Here is a 20938-nt window from a genome sequence, read left to right as displayed (position 1 = left end):
TGCTCTCATAAATCACTGCTGCATACTTCTTAGACAGTGCTGCATATAGCACTATGGTGGTGGTCACACTGGTGTGTGTTTTTAATCTAAGTGACCAGTGGGGGACGATGAAGCTCTTAGTCTGAGCTCAAGGAGCGAAAAGAAGCTGTTCAGGCATTTTTATACTGCAGTAATTTAATTTAAGTCTTGGCACGAGATGCAACCGCTGCATTGTCTGTGTGCCCCCTCCAGCTCTTATAGTGCACATCCATTTTTCAGGAAGCAGAAAACACATCCTTCACATGGGAGTTTAAGAACCAGAGGCTGAGTTTTGTCTTTTTACTCAAGTGCTGACTTTAATTTGGTCCTCTTCCTGGCGTGTAATGCTCGATCTGTTGTTTACTTTAATATTTCTAGATGCCACCACTTTTTAAGGTATTTAGGATTGGGCTTTTATGCTGTTATTGAGATAGGATTGGACAGTTGTTAGAGCTGGAGACTGGAGAGAGAGCATATAGGGTGCTCAGATGTAACCACTAGGCTAACAGTGCTGCACAAACCAGCTGTTTCAGGTACATTTACACAAAGCTCATCATCAACAGTTGGGCTCAAATATGAGTGTTGGGGACAACAAACACTTTTGTTATGTGACGTAATCAACAACGCATCCAAGACGCCCCACAACCACGAAGACTGGCATGTCATGTTTGTTTCTTGTCTTGCCATCTGGTTTGATACCTTGACCTGACATTAACAACAACTATAATATCTACCAGTAGGAGAGTGTTAGCGCCTTATCTTTGTATCATCATTTACCAGAGTGACTTTATAAAAATCCCCACTTTTTCTTCCCGTGGGTTGATTATAGTGAAGCTGTGTATATTTTCTAGGTTAACTGGGCTAATTTTCCTAACATCACAATCATACCTCAAGCTCTATTCAGAGCAGAGTGGGTCCATATTTCCCTCCTCTTGACACATCGGGACAGTCCATAATAGCTTCTTATTTGTCTCATTCTTTAGTTCAGAGCAAAAGACAGCTAGAATCAAACTTCTGTTGTAGCTATTATTCACTCTTTGAGAGTCAATGATAGACCCCCAACAACACTGCAAACTCGTGCACAGTCACAGAGATGGTGATGATGTCAGCATATGATGAGTGGTCAGGATCACACTTGTAGTATGGCCAGGCTGTCGGCAAAGACTGGACACAAGTCTGATGTAGAGCTGTCGCGAAAGACCAAAAAATGTGTGTAGTCTGAGCCCATTTTAAGAGTTTAACATTAACTTAACCACAGAAAGAGGAACCTGTTGTGGTTTGAAAGGAAGTAAGGGGACAAAAAAAGGTAAATGTTTGATAACACAAGGTGCAGATGACTTTTGACTTGTCTACTGCTCTGTCTGTTCGTTTTTAAAGTGAAACCAGACATTGAGGAGCAGTGGTGGACTAATTTTACATCACTGTGGCTGCAGGGAGACGGATGTTGTAACTTAACCAAAGTGTACTGAAAGGCACAATAAATCATGCGGCTAATCACGATTGAAAATTTGAGTGCACTAATTGTGGACCTAAATTAATTGCGATTAATGTGATTAATCTTGACAGCCCTACTAGTATCATACCAAAATATTAGGACATCCCTACTCAGATGGTTAAGCTAATGCCCAGCTGCAACTGGACCCTATCCACACTTGTTTGAGAGCCTTGACTGTCCTGCACATTTTCTTTATACATCAAATGTTTGTTGTACAATGTAAAAAAATAAGCAAGACGATAGTCTGATTCTTTAAAAATCTTTGTGGCCCCTTAAGTTCGTAACTGAAAACTGAAACAGAAACCGAAACAGATTTCCCACCCAAAATCCACAGGTGATGGAGATTGGAAGATCTGGAGAAATTATTAGCACTGGAACTGAAGTCCTTTTCATCTTTGTTTGACTCCATGTTAAAGAGAGAGAGTCAGTTTTCTTTCACTAAAGATATCTTCACCTTCACCTCAGAGTTTGGGTCATTTTCAAATTGAAACTTCCCAAAAATGTCACACCAAAAACACAATTCTCTTAAAATCTGATGAAAAAGATCTTTGTCCTGTTCAGTAATATCTTTAAACCCTGAAGTCTTTCCACATTTTTACACTATACGACTTATCCAATGGAGCTGTGAATTCAAACTGACTCGAGACAAAGGGGTTCCCTGCAGTGCAGTTTGGCATTGCCGTCTTCAGTCAGGCTGCAGCCATTACTGTACATGATCAATAGTGCTTTTCGCTGAACTCTGGTGACTGCTGCCTGCTGAGATGGATGGCTCACTGCCCGGTTTGGTTTTTGCCTGTTGGTCCATCTGTTGGAACAAGGTGAAAACAAAATCCTATTGGTTAGTTTAATGGCCTGTTGGTTACTCTTAAAGAATCCCTGTGTGGGATTCACACCAGAGAATCCAAAATGAAGAATGAAGGTGTATAGTTGAAGGAGAAAAAATGACCTGAGTTTGACTGTACTTTTCAATGCACTTAAATTGCAGGGATCCCTACCCTGATCCCTGGTTATAAAAAGAAAACAAAACATGGTCAAAGTTGGCTTAAAAGATACATTTCAAATCCATTTCCTACCAAGATTTTTTTTAAAGTACTCTAAAAGTAAATTGCATTTATTTTGCATAAATGCAAGAAAGATGGGTCATCCTTTTTTCTTCTTCATGGGTCATGTGATAATGAGTCATGAAGCATTTGCACAAAGTGTGAGGAAAATGCTGATGTAGCTGGACATGAGTGTATATGGGGCAAAAGGAGGACAAGAGCTCGCAAAGGAGCTCATGTGCCTGGCAAAAAGACTTCGGAGACTGAGGATTAACCGAGTGACTTTGGAGGCGACACCAGTCAGCCAGAGGGAAATCTGTCTTAAGGGGAAAAGTGCTTTAGAAAAGATGATCCCAATTAGGGAAACTGGGAATGTAAAAAAGGAAAAGAAAAAAGGGAAGGCCAGAGAGGGAGAAGAGAAATAGAATAAAGGAGATGAGGTGGAGAATAACAACAGTTAGAGTGGATCATTGGGAAGAGAAGGAGACGTTGACCTACATGCTGGCGGTAAAGTAATTCTGTTTCTGGAGAAAAATGAGCTTCATGCCAAGAGAAAAAGAGAGGATATGGCTAAATAAAATCAATCAGAGTGGTTGCTGTTGATGAATAAGAGGACAAAAAAAAAGTGGTGCTATTAAGTGTTCATAAATGTAAAGGCAAAGCCAAAAATCTTGATGCATTACAGGAAATGCTAACCAATAAGGCAATAAATGTGATGAAGAAAATGTATGGAAGGAGTGTAAAGTGTGAAGGGGTCAGAGGAGGCCATGGTAAAAAGATGCTGGAAGTGAGAGTAGCCTTTAAAAGAGGAAAAGAGGTGGTGTTGATGGTGTTGGGGGAGTTTACAGAGTGCTTTTCCTGGCAGTGAGTCCATGTGAAAACCTCTTAACAGGCTCCATTATGCAAGACAGTCTTGTCCATTGTCCTGAGGGAATAGCTCTGATCCTGACAAATCTAATCTTTGCCACACTCGCCCGACTGCATTTGCTTAAGCCAGAGTTACTGAGCAGCTGGACGTTACTAAACACGATTAAGAAGCAAGAGATTTCCAAATGTTGGTATTTGTGTTTTTTTTTTTGGTTGATATTTGCCTTTGTGGAAGATCTGAACATGGTGTTAATTACAGGTTAAAAAGGGGTTCACTAACACTGTTTGGCCAAATATAGGCAAAATGAGGCCTGAATCTTATGAGAAGAAAATTTGCAATGAATGTTATTTTCCCTCAATTGCAGGGGCAAATAGCATAAATTACCTAGACCGTAATAGACATAACTTTTTAATTATATTTTATGTCTCATACCTTCATCACAATACTCATGCTTAAAAATGACAAAATAATCTGAAAAGCATTTTTTCACCACTAGATTGGCATCAATTATCCGAAGGTAGCTAACGTAATATCTAGCTTGAACTTCATCTGTCTGGAGCAGAAAGCTTTTACATCACTTTGATGCCGTTAGCTTTACAGTTTTAAAATTTTTATTCTGTTAAATAACACAATGGATTTAAAACAAAACAATCAGAATGTGACTGAAGTGTAGACATTAAACTTTAATTTAAGGGGTTTCAACAGCATTTACCATTTATGTTTTACAGCATTTTTATTCAGAGCACCTCCATTATCGTAAATGGTAAATGCATTATTTTTGTGAAACCCAGTAGATGAAAGTTGAAAGTCTACACTCGCATATTGCTCATTTCATTTCAGATAAATTGTGGTGGTGAATGGTAGTAAACTGACTTGAAAAAATGGTATCTCTATGGTATCTCTATTCAGATACTTACAGACATACTTGTATATCCATGCCAAGTGATCAAGCATAGCTTGTTTATCTGGAAATAAAATTCCTTATTAATGAGATCAATTTGGACTCTGCAATGTTTTTCTGTTAAGTCATTGTGTTGCAGTAATGATGGCATTGCAATTTGTTGTGGAGCTGTTGTTAAAAACTTGTACAAATGACGCGTTTTGTCATTGTTATGACGGCTGTTTATCATACCTCACATGGTATATAGATCCTAAGCCTGCTGCACCCAGCTAAAAAAACGCATGGGATGTACTTGCTCTAAGGCTATAAGGGGTAGTGAGTTTGTGAAATGGAACCACCGTTAAGTTTCCGACATATCATCAACGGTTGTTGGCATTTATGTAAACAAACAATGTTATAAGACCTTTCTATGACGTCAAATAAAAAATGCGTGATTGGAATAAAGAGACCATTTACACACTGAAACAACATTAAAATGAGATCCTAGATGTCTTTCACAATTTTCATATCTTATATTCAAAGAAACTATTTACATTTGTACATTTCTTTCAGTGATTGAGCAGCCGTCTTGTTGATTGTTTGAAGCCATTTTGGGAGGCTTTGAGGTGGCCTCTGGAAAATTTCTGTGGCTCAAGTACCTTATGTTACCTATCCATTCCAACAAGAATGAGGACACACCATCTCTAGAGGGAAATGCAAAAAAACCCAGAGGCAGAGTTAAGTGGTAGGGGCAAGGGTGTATTGGGAATTTTGAGTTAATTAAAGAACATCCTACTGTACAACCAAGAGAGACAATAAAATTGGGATATACTCCCAAAGTTTTAACAAGACTTCATGGCACCACTATACACAGGAATGCACAAATACTACATTTGTGAAAAATACATTAAGTGATATTAAAGCCTGTTGGACCATAAAGATGTAAAACAAGGTCAGCTTGATTTGAAGGTCCCTCAGGCTCTCCTAGAGCCCTTTTAGGGCTTTTTAATTGTAGTTTTGGCATTTCAGCATCCACAATGTGTAGACAGAATTTTCCACTGTGTAGACAAAAAAACTCAGTCTCCCTCCTGGAGCCCTTTAGGCCACATTGACTACCATTAAAACCACTTATTTTCATTCTACTGCCATTGCTATACAGAAATAAGAAATACTATTAATTCCTCTGTAGTTCAGTCATTCAGAGGTAAAAATAGTTGCACACAAAAAATTGATGCCAAATTTTGCCATTTTCCATGTTTACAGAGAGGCATTGTCGGAGATAATTACCCTGTTTGAACTGATAGGATATAACAGTGACTGTAGGCCAGTGAAACAAATTATTTCAACTAAAACTATGTTGGGTGTTTTCTATGGATGTCAGTCTGGTGTGTGTGTGTGTGTGTGTGTATTGAGAATTGTATTGAGAAATTAGAGTGTGTGAGTGTGTAAGTGCAGCCAAAACACACACTGACATCTGCGCTAAAAAAAATTTATTGATGAAAACCATGAAAAACTGTATTTTTGTATCTCACAGCCACAGTATAAAAAACATGAAATTGATTGTTTAGAATGCATCCTGGACTTATGCCTTCAAAGTTGTAGTTTTTAGGGCTTTTCATCAGATTCAGTCATTTCTTATATGATTGATGTGCCGAGACATTACATGGTATTTACAGTAGGTCACATTATATGGTACACAATGCTAATTTCACGGTTATAGAGATTTAGAGGGTTAAAAACCAAGATTATTCATTTGATAATGGCCTCTTTGTATTCCAACGTTAGTGAGCATTCAAAGTATGTTTGCGTGCGTGCATGTGTTTGTTCGCAAGAGAGATGTGGTCTGTATAATCAGCGGTTCTCATGGCATTTTCTTTGATTTATGTCTTTGAAGTGAAAAGATAAAAGGGGATTAAAAATCCCCTTTCATCAACATGACCTTTGCAGCCCTGTCTGCATCATAAATAAAAGTAAAAAAAAACAAGAAACAGCCAATCCCTATAGAGCAGAATGCAATCAATACAGCCATGTGCATCCATTTGTTTATGCAGGTGCAGATCTCAGTGGAAGGACTCTTCCATAACTCAGGAGCAGCTAACTTAAGTTTTATTCTCCTGTTTTTTTTTTTTTTTTTGTTTGTTTTTTTTACTAAGATCTAGAGACTTCAATGGGTAAATGGATTTATTATTTCATTAGTTGTCCTAAGTGGTCTAACTTGAGTAGATAATGCAGGAAATTGTCAAGATTTAAGAGTGCCTATCCTTATAATGATTTTTATAGACTCTGCTTTACATCTTGGTTTGTTTTCATCATTTTCTTTCCTTCTTGCTCCAGTTCCAGACCCTCCTCTGATTGACTTGTCCAACAGCAAAGTCTACAATGAGGCCTCGATCCACTGGAGACTGTCTGATGACCACCTACCCACTGATCACCACATGCTGGAATACCGCAGGTGGGTCCAAACATACAACAGGACGAAGGCAAGAACCAAGCATAGATTCACAAACCCTGGAAAAAAAATCCAGATTCATTGACTATAATTGTGTTGTTCTCCAGACTTGGGGGTCCAAACCAGTCCCCGTCACAGGAGGATGGTGAAGACAGTGGTGCATGGAGGACCACAGACAGGGTGTATGGATGCAGCACTGTGGTGTGTGACCTGGAGCCCGACAGCCTGTACGCCTTCAGAGTACGAAGCTGCAGGAACTCCATGTTCAGCCCCTACAGCCCCGAGGTCTCCTTCCACACTCCGCCTGCACCCAGTAAGCATCTGAGATGAGCTGAAATTTCCATAAAACAAAGACATTTATCAGCTGTCATGCCAATTTTTTCTGCAATGGGTGTGTGTGTTCTGGGTCTTAACTCGGAATGCACTGATTTCCATATCTGATAAACCTAACCTTGCAAAGCAGATGGATACGCCAGTTTCTGTGTTTCTCACTGGCAAATCCATCTTGCAAAGCTCCTGTCTGAACCATTTGTGCCGGGTTAGAAACTGACAGGACCAATCAAGGGGCAGTACTTTAGGGCAGAGTTGTGACATAAGCAAGCAGCAACAAGTGGCCGGTGCCATTATGGCGGAAGACCTTAGCATGGATGCTGCTAAAGCGCCAGTTTTATCAGAACTTGACGACATTTTTTCATTAAAAGAAGAACAAAGAACAGCAGTCAGTTGTTTTCTTTTCAATAACGACAAAAGTCGTGTTCTGACATGTCTATAGTCGCCATGGTTCGCGCTATGCAGTTCTGTATGGAGTTTATTCCTCAGTAGCTGCGCATGCACAACCTCGGTAGTGGCAATGACGTCACGTGTTTTTTTTTGCTCTGATTGGCCCGTAGAAGAATGTTTTCCCATTCTTGTCTGATGTAGAATTAAAGCTGCTAAACAGTCCTGGATCTTCTTTGCCAGCTTTATTGTTCAGTGATGCACCAAATGTTTTCTGTTGGTGAAATGTTTGGACTGCAGGCGAGCCAGTGCAGCTCTCAGCTTTAACTTGCATTTGTGGATGTCACAGGTGAACTGTTTTAACAGACATTGATTTCTGGAAGTGTTTCTTTGCCCATGCAGTGAATTCCAGCAGAGAATCATGCTAGTTTTTAATGCATTGACCCCTGAGGGCCTGAAGATCACAAGCATCCGGTGTTGACCTTCAGCCTTGTCCCTTGCGCACAGAGATTTCTCCAGATTCTCTGAATCTTTTAATGATTTTATGAACTGTAGATGATGGAATATTCAAAGTCTTCTCCTTTTGCTCCTTTACTACCAAGTCATGTTACTGACCTGGTGATAAGTAACGTTGTTATTTGCAAAATGCCCATCTGTCTGTTTTCCATTAGTACCATGTGCTTTTCTAGTTTTATTCCCCATGGCTACTTTTTTGAGATATTTACATTCTGTTTTGACTAAAATATTGGTTTTATGTGATTTACAAATAATTGTCTCTGTTTTTCATTCACATTTTACACAGTGCCCAACCTTTTTTGAAAATGGAATTTTAAAAATAAAAAAAACAAACAAAAGATTTGAATTGGAGGAATAATCAGGAATGTGAGATTATCCTGTGAGAATACCTGAAACATATAAAACAAGACATGACATACTTGGACTGCCTTTTCCTGATCTTAATAAATCCTGGCTGTGTTATTTTTGCTGCACTTATTTATTGGCTGTTGTTATGGACAGGATTAAGCCACTTTCAGAGACTTGGCCCCCGTTGTCGGGCCTCTTTTTGGCCAAGACAACAGCTAAGCTCTCCTACCCTTTTTACTTCTCAGAGCACGTCTGAGTGTCCTGCACTGTTCTCCGAGTTATTTTAGACGGATTATCAGATAACAGATGCTTTTGTCTTTTAAAAGTTGAATTCTCTGGTACATGCTCCATTAAGGTTTTGAAGCACAATGGTGTTTTTGTTGGTCACCATGGTAATAGCTTATGTGTGTCAGATGGCTGAAACCAATATAGCCTTTGTCTGAGTGTGTGGGAGTGGAGAGTGCTGAACAGTGTGACAGCTTGGAAAAGAAACGTGCAGGTGCATCTGTTGCTGGCATTTTTAGACTCGCCTGATAGAGCCAAGGTGGAACTCATTAAAAACCATCATTCTCAACCATCTGCTGAACTTGAATCCAAACAGTTTCCCCCGGTGAGGGACTGTCTCTTTGATTTCTGTGCTACTTGGCAATCACAACAGTCTCTCTTGAATTCTGGAGCAGATAGTGCAGAATTTAGTCTTCGTAGTTTGCTGTAATGTTTTTGTCACCTAAATTTGACACATTTCTGTCTTTGGGCAAATGCCGGTCTATGTGCATATGTAAAATGTCAGTCCCTAATCCGACGTGGACCATGCTTTGATTTCGTTTTTGTCATGCACAAGCCATCCCGCTTGTGTTGTGATTGGAGCTTCCACATTCCTGTGCTCTCTGATTCGTGCAAGACTGGGCGGAGGGATTTGCTTTGTGTCTGCAATGATGTTCAATTTCAGGCTAAAGTGAAACATAGGAACCAAACCACACACGTATACAAGCTTTAATGCATTATATTAACTAAAATTAACTAAATAACTAAAACTAAAATGAAAAGCAGTTTTGGTTTACTGAAACTATTATTAAAAACAAGGCTTTCCTAACAAACCTAACAAATAAAATAAGAGACAAAACATCCTTAGTTTTAGTCTTTGACATAAGCACACTGAATAATGCATTATTCATGATTTGTCTCAGGCACATTGCTTTACATTTAGATGAGCTTGTTCATTGCAGAGGTTAAATGGATTCTTTTCTTAAATATTCTTCAACTTTTGCGTGAACTTTGGGGCACCTGGGACACTGAATTTTGGAGTATTGCAGTAACAACATTACGTTTAAGTGAATAGCGTATCTTGACATGTTCTATATTATATTTCCAATTATTACATCTACATTTACCTTAAGTATTCAGGAAAATATTTCTGGTGTTGGGCCAAAACTTAGTTCTACCATTGTTCATGATTTTTTTTTTCATAAATCAGTGCCCCTAGTCACCTTTTACATCTGCCAGTGGGTTTAGATAAGTTTTAAAGCTATAAAGTGTTTAAAAAATGCTGAATATGACTATTAAGTGTTCAGCCATTTGAAAACTACAGCTTTTTTGTTCCCTTAAAAGTGGAGATATTTTGGAGATACAAGGTTTTAGCTTGACACCAGCAATATTGTGAGCCTCCCATTCCTTTCCCCTTGGAGGAAAAGATTGGATGACCTAATTTTAGATCAGTTGTAATCAGATTTCAAATTTGAATAAATACGAGGACTGGAGAGTAGCCCATTTAAATCTATTCAAATAGAACATTGTATGATGTTTACTTTTCTGGCCCTTGTGGGTCTCACCCCTTAGAACTATGCTATACAACTGAAAATCTAAAACTAACATTAAATTAATAAAAAAATATAAGAACAAAATTCCATAACATAAAAACTTAACAAACCAGCAGTAGAAGTTGAATTCCTAAACTAAAATTAAAAACAAAATGAAATGAGAATAAAAACTAATGAAAAATTAAAAACTAGGAATACACAATATTTTCAGTACAATATCTTCATCAATATTTGCAATCAGTATATTTACTTTAAAAATGTGCCTTTATCGTCTGTGTAACTAGTCATATAAACAAATAAATTAATGGAGATTTAGGCTGGACCATCAGGCCTACGTCAGCAGAAGTCTTTAATTATTCATCATTCCTTACACTCCTTACACATAAAAGTGTGTTTTAGAGACATCTCATGAAATGTGTTGATTTGTTTATCCTCAGCCTTTGAATTGTGTGATTTGAGGACTGAAGTTTTAGGTTAGAACTAAATACAAATATCAATATGAGCTCAAATAATTTGTATATATTGATATATCAGAGATGAGCAAAAATCCAATATGATATACTCCTATCCAAAATTATTATAACCTTGACAAGCATGCACGCAGAACTGCTCACAACAAACCAAAGTAAGGACATTAGAACAAGTAAGCACCTGGTTTTTCTCTTGTTTTGACAGTATTTTTTTTTTCTTTTTTGCCAAAAGCTTCTAACCCCCATATTTCAAACACTGGTTTTGGAGGATTAACTTGCTCTAAGAACCTACCATGATACTATAAATATCTAACTTTACTTCTTAATTGAATGTGAAATTAAAATATAGTTGCTTTGGGACTAATTTCATGCTGCATCAATTATGTTTGACCTCATTTTTCTTTTATTATTTATTAAATAATGCTACTGTGAAATCTTCTTTTGCAATATGGAGTCTGGAAACAAAACCTAAAAACAAAAGTGCAGAATTTGGTCCACCAGGTTTTATATAGTTGTCAACATCTACTTAGTCCTGATTTAATCATCTGAGGCTGTTATTTATGCGGGCGAAAATGAGGCCAGTTTAGCTTATCATGGAGTATCGTTGCTTTTAAACTTCATTACACCAGATAAAACTGCTGCATTGTTGTCTGGTCACCCTTTAGGCAGGCTTATGCTGTTATCATTATCATGGCCTAGTTAATGCAAGGGCTTCCCTAGACACATGCAAATGAAATGGTCTTCCCCAGTGTGCAGCTCCGATTGCATGGGATGGTTGAGTGAACAAGTATAATCATGTCAGCCTATATGTCTCCTGGATTATGGTAATCGTGGCCTTTGGCCCACAAACTATTCTTAGAATGGTTTGATTACATCCAGATGAGGAATAGAAATGGCATCTGCACGTAAGCGATGAAGAGTTTAATCAGGCTCTTACTCATCATAGTGTAATGATCAGAATTTAATCAGGCCTTCTAGTAGTTGTTTAAGGTTGTGCTGTAGCGCCCCCGTGTGGCAGCTTGCATGAACTGCACAGTTAAAACCTGTTTAAACCTGGAGATATGCACCATCAGTGAGAACCCAACCTGTTAGTCTTTTCTTCATTTTTCTTTGCCCACCTTTCTGCCAATTTGTCTTCACTTATTTGTCCGTCCACTGTCTCATTCACTCTCTGTCTCTTTACATACAGCGTTTGGTTTCCTATTCAGCGACAAGTGTGGCTTCAGTACAGAGCGTCTTATCCTAAACAAGAGACGGGACACTGTGGAGAACGTTGCAGGCATGGCCTTCCTCCTTGCTGCTGACCGAGTGCAGACAGGCAGCTACATCGGACTAGACTACATCATTGGGGACACGGGCATCACTCAGGGAAGGTAAGCCAGGATAAAGGTGACAACATTGGGACTCTCTGCTCAGGGGTGCCCAGAAGCTACTTATTTGATATAAAATAAAATACTGTTGTCAGGTGAGCCACTGTAAAAGATTTAATTTACATCTTAAAAGTATCAGCTACACACAGGCAAAATTAGGAAACACAGGCTGGTATCTTTCTTGACTATCAATATCTTACCCAGACTAGATATAAAATATTTAAGAGAGTGAGCAGGGATGGAACTTTATTTTTGACCTGAGAAATAAGGTGGAGAAATGATTAGAAATTTTTTAAAAGTAATTTTTAGCCTCTTTAAGAGAATGATACGTCACGATTTACTGATTTTTATGTAGACCAAGGTTGTTCAAAATGTTGGAAAAAATGCCAAATATGCAGAATTTTGATACTTTACAAAATAACATGTTTTAAAGCAATTTTTATCATTTTGACCTTCATAGCGCCAAAAAGTATGGACGTTTATAGTCACATTTTTAATCCAAATCTGCGTCAAGGGAATTTGTGAATGCAGTGATTTTTCTTTAAAATTCACAGGCCAGGAAACACTTAAGTTTCTCAAATTGTGCTGGCATTTCATGAACATGCTCAAGTTACCTGTATGTCTCGAACAAACGGGGACCATAGGAGGTGGCACTGTCTAAATTGAACAAATACGATTGTAGTGTTCCAATTCCAAACATTGCCATCATAATTGTGAAGTTTAGTCAGTGAGTAGGAGTTGCATGCAGTTTAAGTTGTTAATTTCATTTAACGTATGGTGCATCAACTTCCATCTTTGTTACTGTGGTATTAAAACAGACATCTGCATTATAATTTACAGTTCTTGATCTGTTTCTTTTGCAGACACTACTGGGCCTTCAGGGTGGAACCGTACTCCTACATGGTCAAAGTCGGAGTGGCGTCTGACTCGAAGCTTATCGAATGGTTTCACAATCCCAGAGATACCAGCAGCCCAAGGTGAGTACTACCACAAGCAGCGTACAGCCATCAGCTAAAATCTCTCCATGATCTTTTGGCAAGGGGTGAGACTTGGACTTTAACTTTGATGGGAATTGACTGCAGCACGCTGACAAAAACAATCATTACCCAGCGCTGACTGTGTTTTAGTGGCATTTAATCCTGTGATGTAATGGAGTCAGTCTAAACTCATAAAGAGCTTACTTAGAGACAAAGCCTGCCTTTCTCACTGGATTAGAGCATGCAGAAGTATGTAAAGGAACACATTATTTACACAGTCAAATCTGTATTCTACAATCATTACATAATGTATGCAAGATGATCAACATGCACAGCATTCAGCTACTTACATGAAGGTTAAGTGTACATTTTTAATGCCTTGAAGGAGGTCCTTGTTTGAGAGAAATGCTTATGATTAAGTGTTCTGGGGATGCACGTGGCATTTTTCCATTGTGTAAAGGTTTATATGAATGTAAGAATGCTTCTCTAAATATATTGACTCCTGTATCCTTCTGAAATCATAGAATCGACTGGAATGGTAGGTTATTTGATTGGCAGAAAATAAATCAAGACTTCTGTTTTTATGAATGAAGTTAATGCAAAGAATTACCGGGTTCAGTTTAGATAGTGATATTGTTATTCAGCAGTTTTCTTGTCTTTGATATTTGGGTATCAGGGTAGTTGTCTATAAAAGAAATAAAATATTTTCATTTTGTAGCTTTCTGATAGGCATTTTCATTATTACTTGAAGAACCAAACTATGTACTGATATACAAATATAAGGATAAATATTAAATTATATAAAGTACCTTTAGCCTTAAAGAGCAAGTCCAAAACTCATATTTCAGGCACCTGGGAGGATATAAGCATCCATTATCTGCCCTAATTCTTATTCAACATATGATTATGAATATCAATGCAATGATGCATTAGTTTAACATTGGTATCAGCTGATATCAGACCTTTTAAATGAATGATGTGTGCATGACTGATGTCAGTTGCAGATGTTTCTGTTGTATCTTCACGATTTAGTGCAAGCATTGAGCACATCTAACTGTTGATTTAGACTGAAGAGTTATTTTCAGGCAACCTCGAACAAAACTTTCATTGTCTAATATTTCAGAAAATGTTGGCATTTGGTGTTACACTAAAAGAAGAAATTAAATAAACATCAGCATCAAAATCAGTGTTAGATTATTATTTTAAACATTGGTATATATGATGATTCAGTAATAATTATGCATATGCAGCTCTGTTAAGTTTCTACCTAAAAACCTACAGCTTTAATCTGCAGGTAGAGTTCAATTACAACAGTGACAGAGTGGGGAAATGTTCATCTGAAGTATCGGGTAAATTAACAATGCTCTATTATCAGATAGATCTATTAATCTCCACTTGTGGAAACAAAATCAGGGGTAAAAAACAAAAGCCCAGCTCAGTGTAGTCGTAAGCCATGATAGTTATGCTCCTGTTGCATTTCGCCATTTGATATGAATGTCACAGAGGCATAGTCAGTAAACAAATTGACAGATAGGGACATGTAATATTATGCCGTCACAGGTGTAAAGAAGGCAAAGCGTCATTACTGCGCTGTCACAGAAATGCTCTGTAAAAACACCTGAAGTTATCGAGCACCTTTTAGGGATGTAATCTCATGGGGAACACAGCAGAGACCACACAGCCAGTTAAACCCTCTGTTCTTTCTCATGACTTATTCCACTTTTGTAAACAATGCACCTTGGCAACTGCAATTTACCAAGAACTGAACACCTACTAAACCCAAAACCATAATATGTAAATCTACAAAAACAGAACAACTCCAAAGCACTTTTCATTATTCAATAGTTAACTATTTCAGAGAGTGCCTCAAAGTTTATCTCATTATTTCTAAATTATCTCACTCACCTGTTCACCCTTTTTCCTCTTCCTTACATCCCCCCAGGTATGATCATGACAGCGGACATGACAGCGGCAGTGAGGACGCATGTTACGAGCTCTCTCAGCCCTTCACCCTCCTCACTGTTGGCATGGGCAAACTCTTCATCCCCAAAGCCTCTTCGTCCTCCTCTGTTTCCTCAGCCAGTGCAGCTTCCAGCGACCCAGGCAACCGTGTTCTCCCCATGCCACAGCGCATGGGTGTATGTTTAGATTATGACGCATGCCGGGTGTATTTTTACGACGCAGACACCATGAGGTGCCTTTACGAGAGGCAGGTGGAGTGCTCGGGAACCATGTTTCCAGCTTTTGGCCTCATGGGCAGCGGCAAGGTTCATCTGGAGGAGTTCATCACGGCAAAGAGGCTGGCATTCTGAGGGGGAACGGAGCATGAATATGCATTTGGACGCACATCTCATTAACCTTCAGCATGTACTGGAAGGAACTGATTATATGACAGGGTGATGGAGTACAATCCAAAATGGTATTGTTGAGGTCAGATGAGGCAGGTGTGATCAGGGTCTTTGGTCCTAAATGTGAAAGTAGGGTCTGGAGTTGTCATGTATATGGTACAATCCATTTACAAGAGCATGACACTGAATACAAGTGTCTAAACAAAGCAGATGGTCCATGGTATGTGAAAAACTTCTCTACCTACCAAAGTCTCTGTGTCTGTTAATTGTACTGACCTGCTTTTAATTACCAGCTTTTATCAGCTGTTTATCTAGTGGAATGGCTGCAAAATTAGCCTGCAGCTACTTTAATTGTTTTAACATTAAAACGCCTTGGAGCATACACTTACACTTTGTCTTACTGGGTTGTTTTAGATTTTTTGGTGTGTAAATTTCCTAGTGATCTCAACATTTCTTTGGCTCTTTCTCTTAACTCTTTGTCTAAACGTAGCAGCATAGGTTGACATGTAATCCTGGTGGACCTAAGAGCCTTGTAGCTACTTTAAAGCTAGCGCCTTGGTGCCTTTTTTTAGGAACTTAGTTTGCTCTAGCAGGCATATAGTGTTGTCATTGCACAAGCATTATGGAGTCAGTTATCAAAATAAATACTATATGTGAGTCTTTATTGTAGTTGGAGTGTAATCACAGACACTGGTGTTAAACTAATAACTGTTAAATAGTCTTCATCATGACTTGTCACCTATTTAATCTAGACTTTATCACAGAAAAGCACTAACTTTCCTCTCCTCACATTTTAGTTTGGCTGTTTTTGCACAATATGATGACAGAAGCCTAGCACATGATGAGTTCACAATCACACTTTGATCACTATTCAGCAAGCTTCTTCACTTTCAAATGTTGTCGACAAAATCAGCACATTAATGTCTAACCTTCACATTCTCATCAACCAACAAACATAAATCCAGGAGGAGCTCCTTGGATTTTAAAGCCTCTCACTGTTTGCACAGCACTGAATGTGACTTTGAACATCGTTTAACCAGCCAGGTACCTCAACACCGTGTACTTGCAGTCAACATCTGTTTGACAGCTGCAGAGTCACTTACAGCCAAAGTGCGTTGGTTCTGGTGCTTAACTTATGTGCAAAATGCATCTCTGTGGCCTAGCTGCCTGTAAACACAGTAAAAAAAAAACAAACAAAAACACTGTTCTTCAGGTTTCTTTCAAAAGTGCTATCACTAAACACATGGCTCAGTACCTTATTTCTATCTAAACCACGGTTTACCTGCAGTAAAGACACATGAAGTGTAGCACGTTGGCATGTTACTGGGGATCAGGCTATCAGAGACATAGCTTAGTGAGTTCCACTGAGGAAGATCTGATATTTAAGGCTTAGACAGCACATGATTCAGACTGTTTGCTTGGCTACCACGTTCTTTTTAACAGACATATTCTGTCTATGTGCCTGCACATGGGTTTGTTTGTACATTCATGTATAATTTGATTTCTGGAGGCTTAGGGTAATAGATGTGTTTTCTCAGGTTTCTGGCCCTGCGATTGGGGCCGATGCTATCTACCTCAGTCCGTCAGGCCTGGAAAACCTTAACTACTGTACCTTTCCTCGCAGAAACTACTTTTGTTTTTGTTGCAGTTTGTCAAAAATATTCAAGTTCAACATCTCCGCCTTCTTTTTAGTGTCAGATAATAATAAGCTGATTTTTCCAAATGTTTGATTTACGTCTCATGTACATAATAATCCAGAGTATATTATTTTCAGTGAAATTAAGTACATTTTAAATGTTTATGTTAGCAGTTGGTGTTGCTTGTGGACTTTAAATGTGTATCACTATTGAAAAAAACTGTAAACATGTTACCTTGTTCAGCTGCCTTTTTCAAGGTTTTTCAAATGGTACTAACAACTCTTTCCTCCTCTTTTTGTGGTGTTGGTTTTTGCTAATCACTTTCAATATTTTGGGACGCGTCATGGGTTTTTGTTAGGGTTAAAACATTTTATAAATTCCTGCTCTTACATTTAGATGGGCAGTAACGTCTTTGGAAACAGACTATTGGATTCTGTGGAAGTTTGCATGTTTTGTCTCATGTTGGTATCACTTTTCTCCTGAAAGCTCACACACCTGTTATTTAAATTGACTGTTTCTACATCTTAAAGCACCTCTATGCATTTATGGCAGGGTAAGTTCAAATTTATTTCCATCACAGAATGTATTCCTGTTTTCTACTAAACAAACAGCTGAATGTTCCGTGCTTTAAGTTGGTTTTCTTCTATTTTGTTCCAACTGGGGTCACAGCACACTTGTATGTACATGTAGAAATCTGATCAAAAGCATGTAAACTCATACTCACATCCGATCTTAAACTAAAATTCATCCTAGCCTGCTTTCCAGCCATGAATTTAGAACCAAATATTTAGCAGGCTGGCTCTCAATCGTATCCCAAGCTAGCACTTTAAAAATCTGTAGCATGTCAGCAACTGTTTGGCTCTGCAGGTGTGTGTGTATAATAAATGTGTGCGTGCAATATTATTGAACAGGCTGTAGGACTGAGGTTCAGTCAAGCCTGGAAAGACGACTTGCACTGCTGGTAGTTTCTACTTTGTGGATTAAAATGGGCTTTTCCTGATGCTGAGTGAAATTTAAACACTACTTAATTTTTAGTTTTGTCTCAGTAACACTCATTGTTTCTGAACTCCTAATATGTAACAGTGAATTTGTCCATACATGTGTTCTTCAGAGGATTTGGATGTAGTGTGTAAGTGGTGGGTGTCTGTATGTGTAGTAAAGATATGGAAATATTGTTCCTTGCTCCGATTCCTGGAAATGCAACACTTTTCAATTTGCTGTGTGGGGATTTCAATAAATAAAACTAGTGTGTTTTTAAACCTATTTTGTCTCTTTTATTAATGTTTTGTGCAATTGTATAAATACTTCAGCAGCACATACACTGTTAACTTTAAGGAAACATGCTTATTTCTAAGGGCAGGGTGGCTTTTTGCAGCTTCTCCAAATTTGATATTTAACTTTAGAGGTGAATTACAAACAACGATCCTAAGTTTCTTAACATAGTTTAAGATTTAAGGCAATGGTTTCAAAAATTAATGAGCATATATTTAAAAAAAAATCATGATTAATAACTCAAAAAAGCTAGAGTATTAGGGCCACCCTAAAGGATAAAAAAATTAAGATCTGTAAATTTTTGATGAAAAGGTCCATTTTTAGAATTTTTTTTTTTTTTGAGATTATAAAGCTACAAGAAAATTACAAGAAATTGACCTTCATATTTCTGAGTTTAAAAAGTTGTAAATTTATGAGAAAATAAAACAAATTTCTAAAACTTGAACATATTACGTTTTAAAAGTCATACATTTATGGCATCATAAAGTGATAATTTACAAGAAACCAATGTAAAAGTAGTGGTTGGATACAGAAATGCCTCTTCTAGGTCCAGTTGTTAATGATAATGTGATGATTCTGGGCTAAAATCACAAGAAATTCCTTATTTCTAAGTCCCAGTAGGAAGTTTATTTGATTAGGCTCTCAATTCCAGTACATTGAAGGAAAATGGCAACATCTGGTATGATCTTCTTCCATGCAATCAACTATCTTGGACTTTTTTATTTTGAAAATGTGAATTTTTGGTTCTTGTAAATGCACAACTTTTGAAGGGATTAAAATATATTTTTTTCTTTAATAACTTTAAAACTTTTTAAACTGAAATTTTTATTTATTTTTTCTCTAAAATGGTCAAATCCTCTTCATTCTTTTTATTTTTTGGAGCGGCCCCAATACACATGCATAATAATGGATAGTTTTTCCATAGATCTCTCAGCAAGAACAAATGTGTAGAGGCCTTTAAAGTTGGGATTTTGTCAAAAACAATTGAAATTTATATATATATTTATATAGCTTAGTTTTGCTTAGCTAAAGATCACGGGAGGGGCAGGAGGACTTGTCTGCTGTAGGCTGTCATGATAAAATGTAAGCATATTAACTAAAACCATGATACATCACTTATCAAATAATTTATATGAAGGTCTTTTGGTAAGAAAAACATGCATAGGTCTATAGATATCTAGATAGAGATATCTACTGCCAAGACACTCAGGTTTAAGGAGCAGCTATGATTTATTAAATACCCTACATTGTTTGTAGAACAATTATCTTACTAGTTATAAACACGCATGACTATTGAGTTTATTTAGGCTATACATTAGACGTGTGAGGTCTGTTGCAAGTGTGTTATTTGAACTTGGTTATTGATGCAGCTCAATAGAATGAACTTTCTTAGCTTGAATGATAGCCAGATATCAAGTTTCCCTTATGTAAGCAGTTTAAGAAACTGGTAAATATCCAAAGTGGCGACGATATTTTATCAAAGAGAAAAAATTGGCCAAAAACCTGTAAACGGACACCATCGTTGGGATTTCAACCACTAATAGCTATGCCAAAAACCTCTGTGTTTTCTCCGCTGATTTTAAGGACGCCTCTCAGGATTAATCTATTGATTATGGGTGATTGATAGTCAGAGTCAGTCTATCCGTGATTCACCTGCTATGGGATGCTCAGTTATGGGAAGTAGAGGAGGAGGAGGACGTCACGCTGTGCACGCTCGCGGCCTGCCGTTGCAACGCGGAAGAGACGACGGAGGCAAAGAGACTCCACGTCACGGAGGTGTAACATTGGCGTCAGTGCTACACAAGGTGCTACCTCAGTACGGTTTCAGTACTATAGTACAATACCAGATATCCTCATGTAGGTTATAGGAAGTCTTGTGCCCACAAAGCGAAGATATTGGTCGACTGTTCCCGCTCTGAACGGTCTCGGTAGAGCCGTTGGACTCCGTTGAAGGTAACTGACGTTTGTGTGTTTGTCCGCTGCCTGCTAGCAAACCCCGGCTCTACCTCCTCCCTGTGCGTGCCTGTCTGATATCCTCTGAATACAGGTGACCTTTGCAGCTCAAAGAAAGCGACAAACAGCATTTGAATAGCGTAATTTTATTGTAAACATTAGCACCAGTGTTGACTCACAGCGGTGGATTCACTCAGCTAGCTAGTCCGGATTTAAGGTCGATAGGCTGCTAAACGTTGTTGACGTTTGTGTTTGACAGCTGAGGATGTCCCGCTGTGCTGCTGCTGGCCTCACATGCATTCACGTTTCTGCTTTTTATCTCAGACAAACTATATCCTCTTAATACTATCTTATTGGTGGCTATAGCTAATTAATGGACCGAATAAATGCAACACAACGCAGTCAGCACTTAGTAACAACATGCTAAGGCCCATTCATTGGTGTGCATTTGGTTCTGCAGACAGTGCAAAACGTGGAGTAACCCCCAATCATTAATTATTCAAAGCTACATCTATAGCAGCTGTCATTCTAATTATAAAGCTACAAAATGAAAGAATTAGTTGTAAACTATTGACATATCTACCAATTGATTATTGGTTAGTTTCAATTTAGAAGAAAAATGTAAAATGTCTTTATTTAAGCCCCTTGAATATGACTGTTTTGTTGTATATAAACTCATGTTCCATGGAGCTGTACTCAGAAAAAAAGCACCTGTCATCTAGTAAATGCAGTGTAAATATTAGCTGTGACAGGTTAGAAATCA

At 38.1% G+C, this 20938-nt stretch overlaps 2 protein-coding genes across 2 annotated transcripts in view; both read left to right on the top strand.

The window, feature by feature from the left end:
- Nucleotides 1-18213, top strand: part of trim36 (tripartite motif containing 36) — a 56863-nt gene extending 38650 nt beyond the window's left edge. The window contains 6 exon segments of the mRNA XM_041787296.1: nt 6636-6753; nt 6858-7063; nt 11808-11991; nt 12852-12965; nt 14908-15191; nt 15194-18213. Coding sequence (XP_041643230.1) covers nt 6636-6753; nt 6858-7063; nt 11808-11991; nt 12852-12965; nt 14908-15191; nt 15194-15294 — 1007 coding nt within the window. The 3' untranslated portion in view covers nt 15295-18213.
- Nucleotides 18214-19984: 1771 nt separating this feature from the next.
- The window catches only part of ccser1 (coiled-coil serine-rich protein 1), a 203738-nt gene continuing 202784 nt past the window's right edge, over nt 19985-20938 (top strand). The window contains exon 1 of the mRNA XM_041786666.1: nt 19985-20175. The gene's annotated coding sequence lies outside the window, so the exon portion shown is untranslated. The remainder of the gene's footprint in view (nt 20176-20938) is intronic.

Source organism: Cheilinus undulatus, linkage group 5 (genome assembly GCF_018320785.1).
Source record: "Cheilinus undulatus linkage group 5, ASM1832078v1, whole genome shotgun sequence".
Taxonomy (NCBI): domain Eukaryota; kingdom Metazoa; phylum Chordata; class Actinopteri; order Labriformes; family Labridae; genus Cheilinus; species Cheilinus undulatus.
Note: the sequence above shows the minus strand (reverse complement) of the source record. Positions and strands in the feature narration are given on the sequence as shown.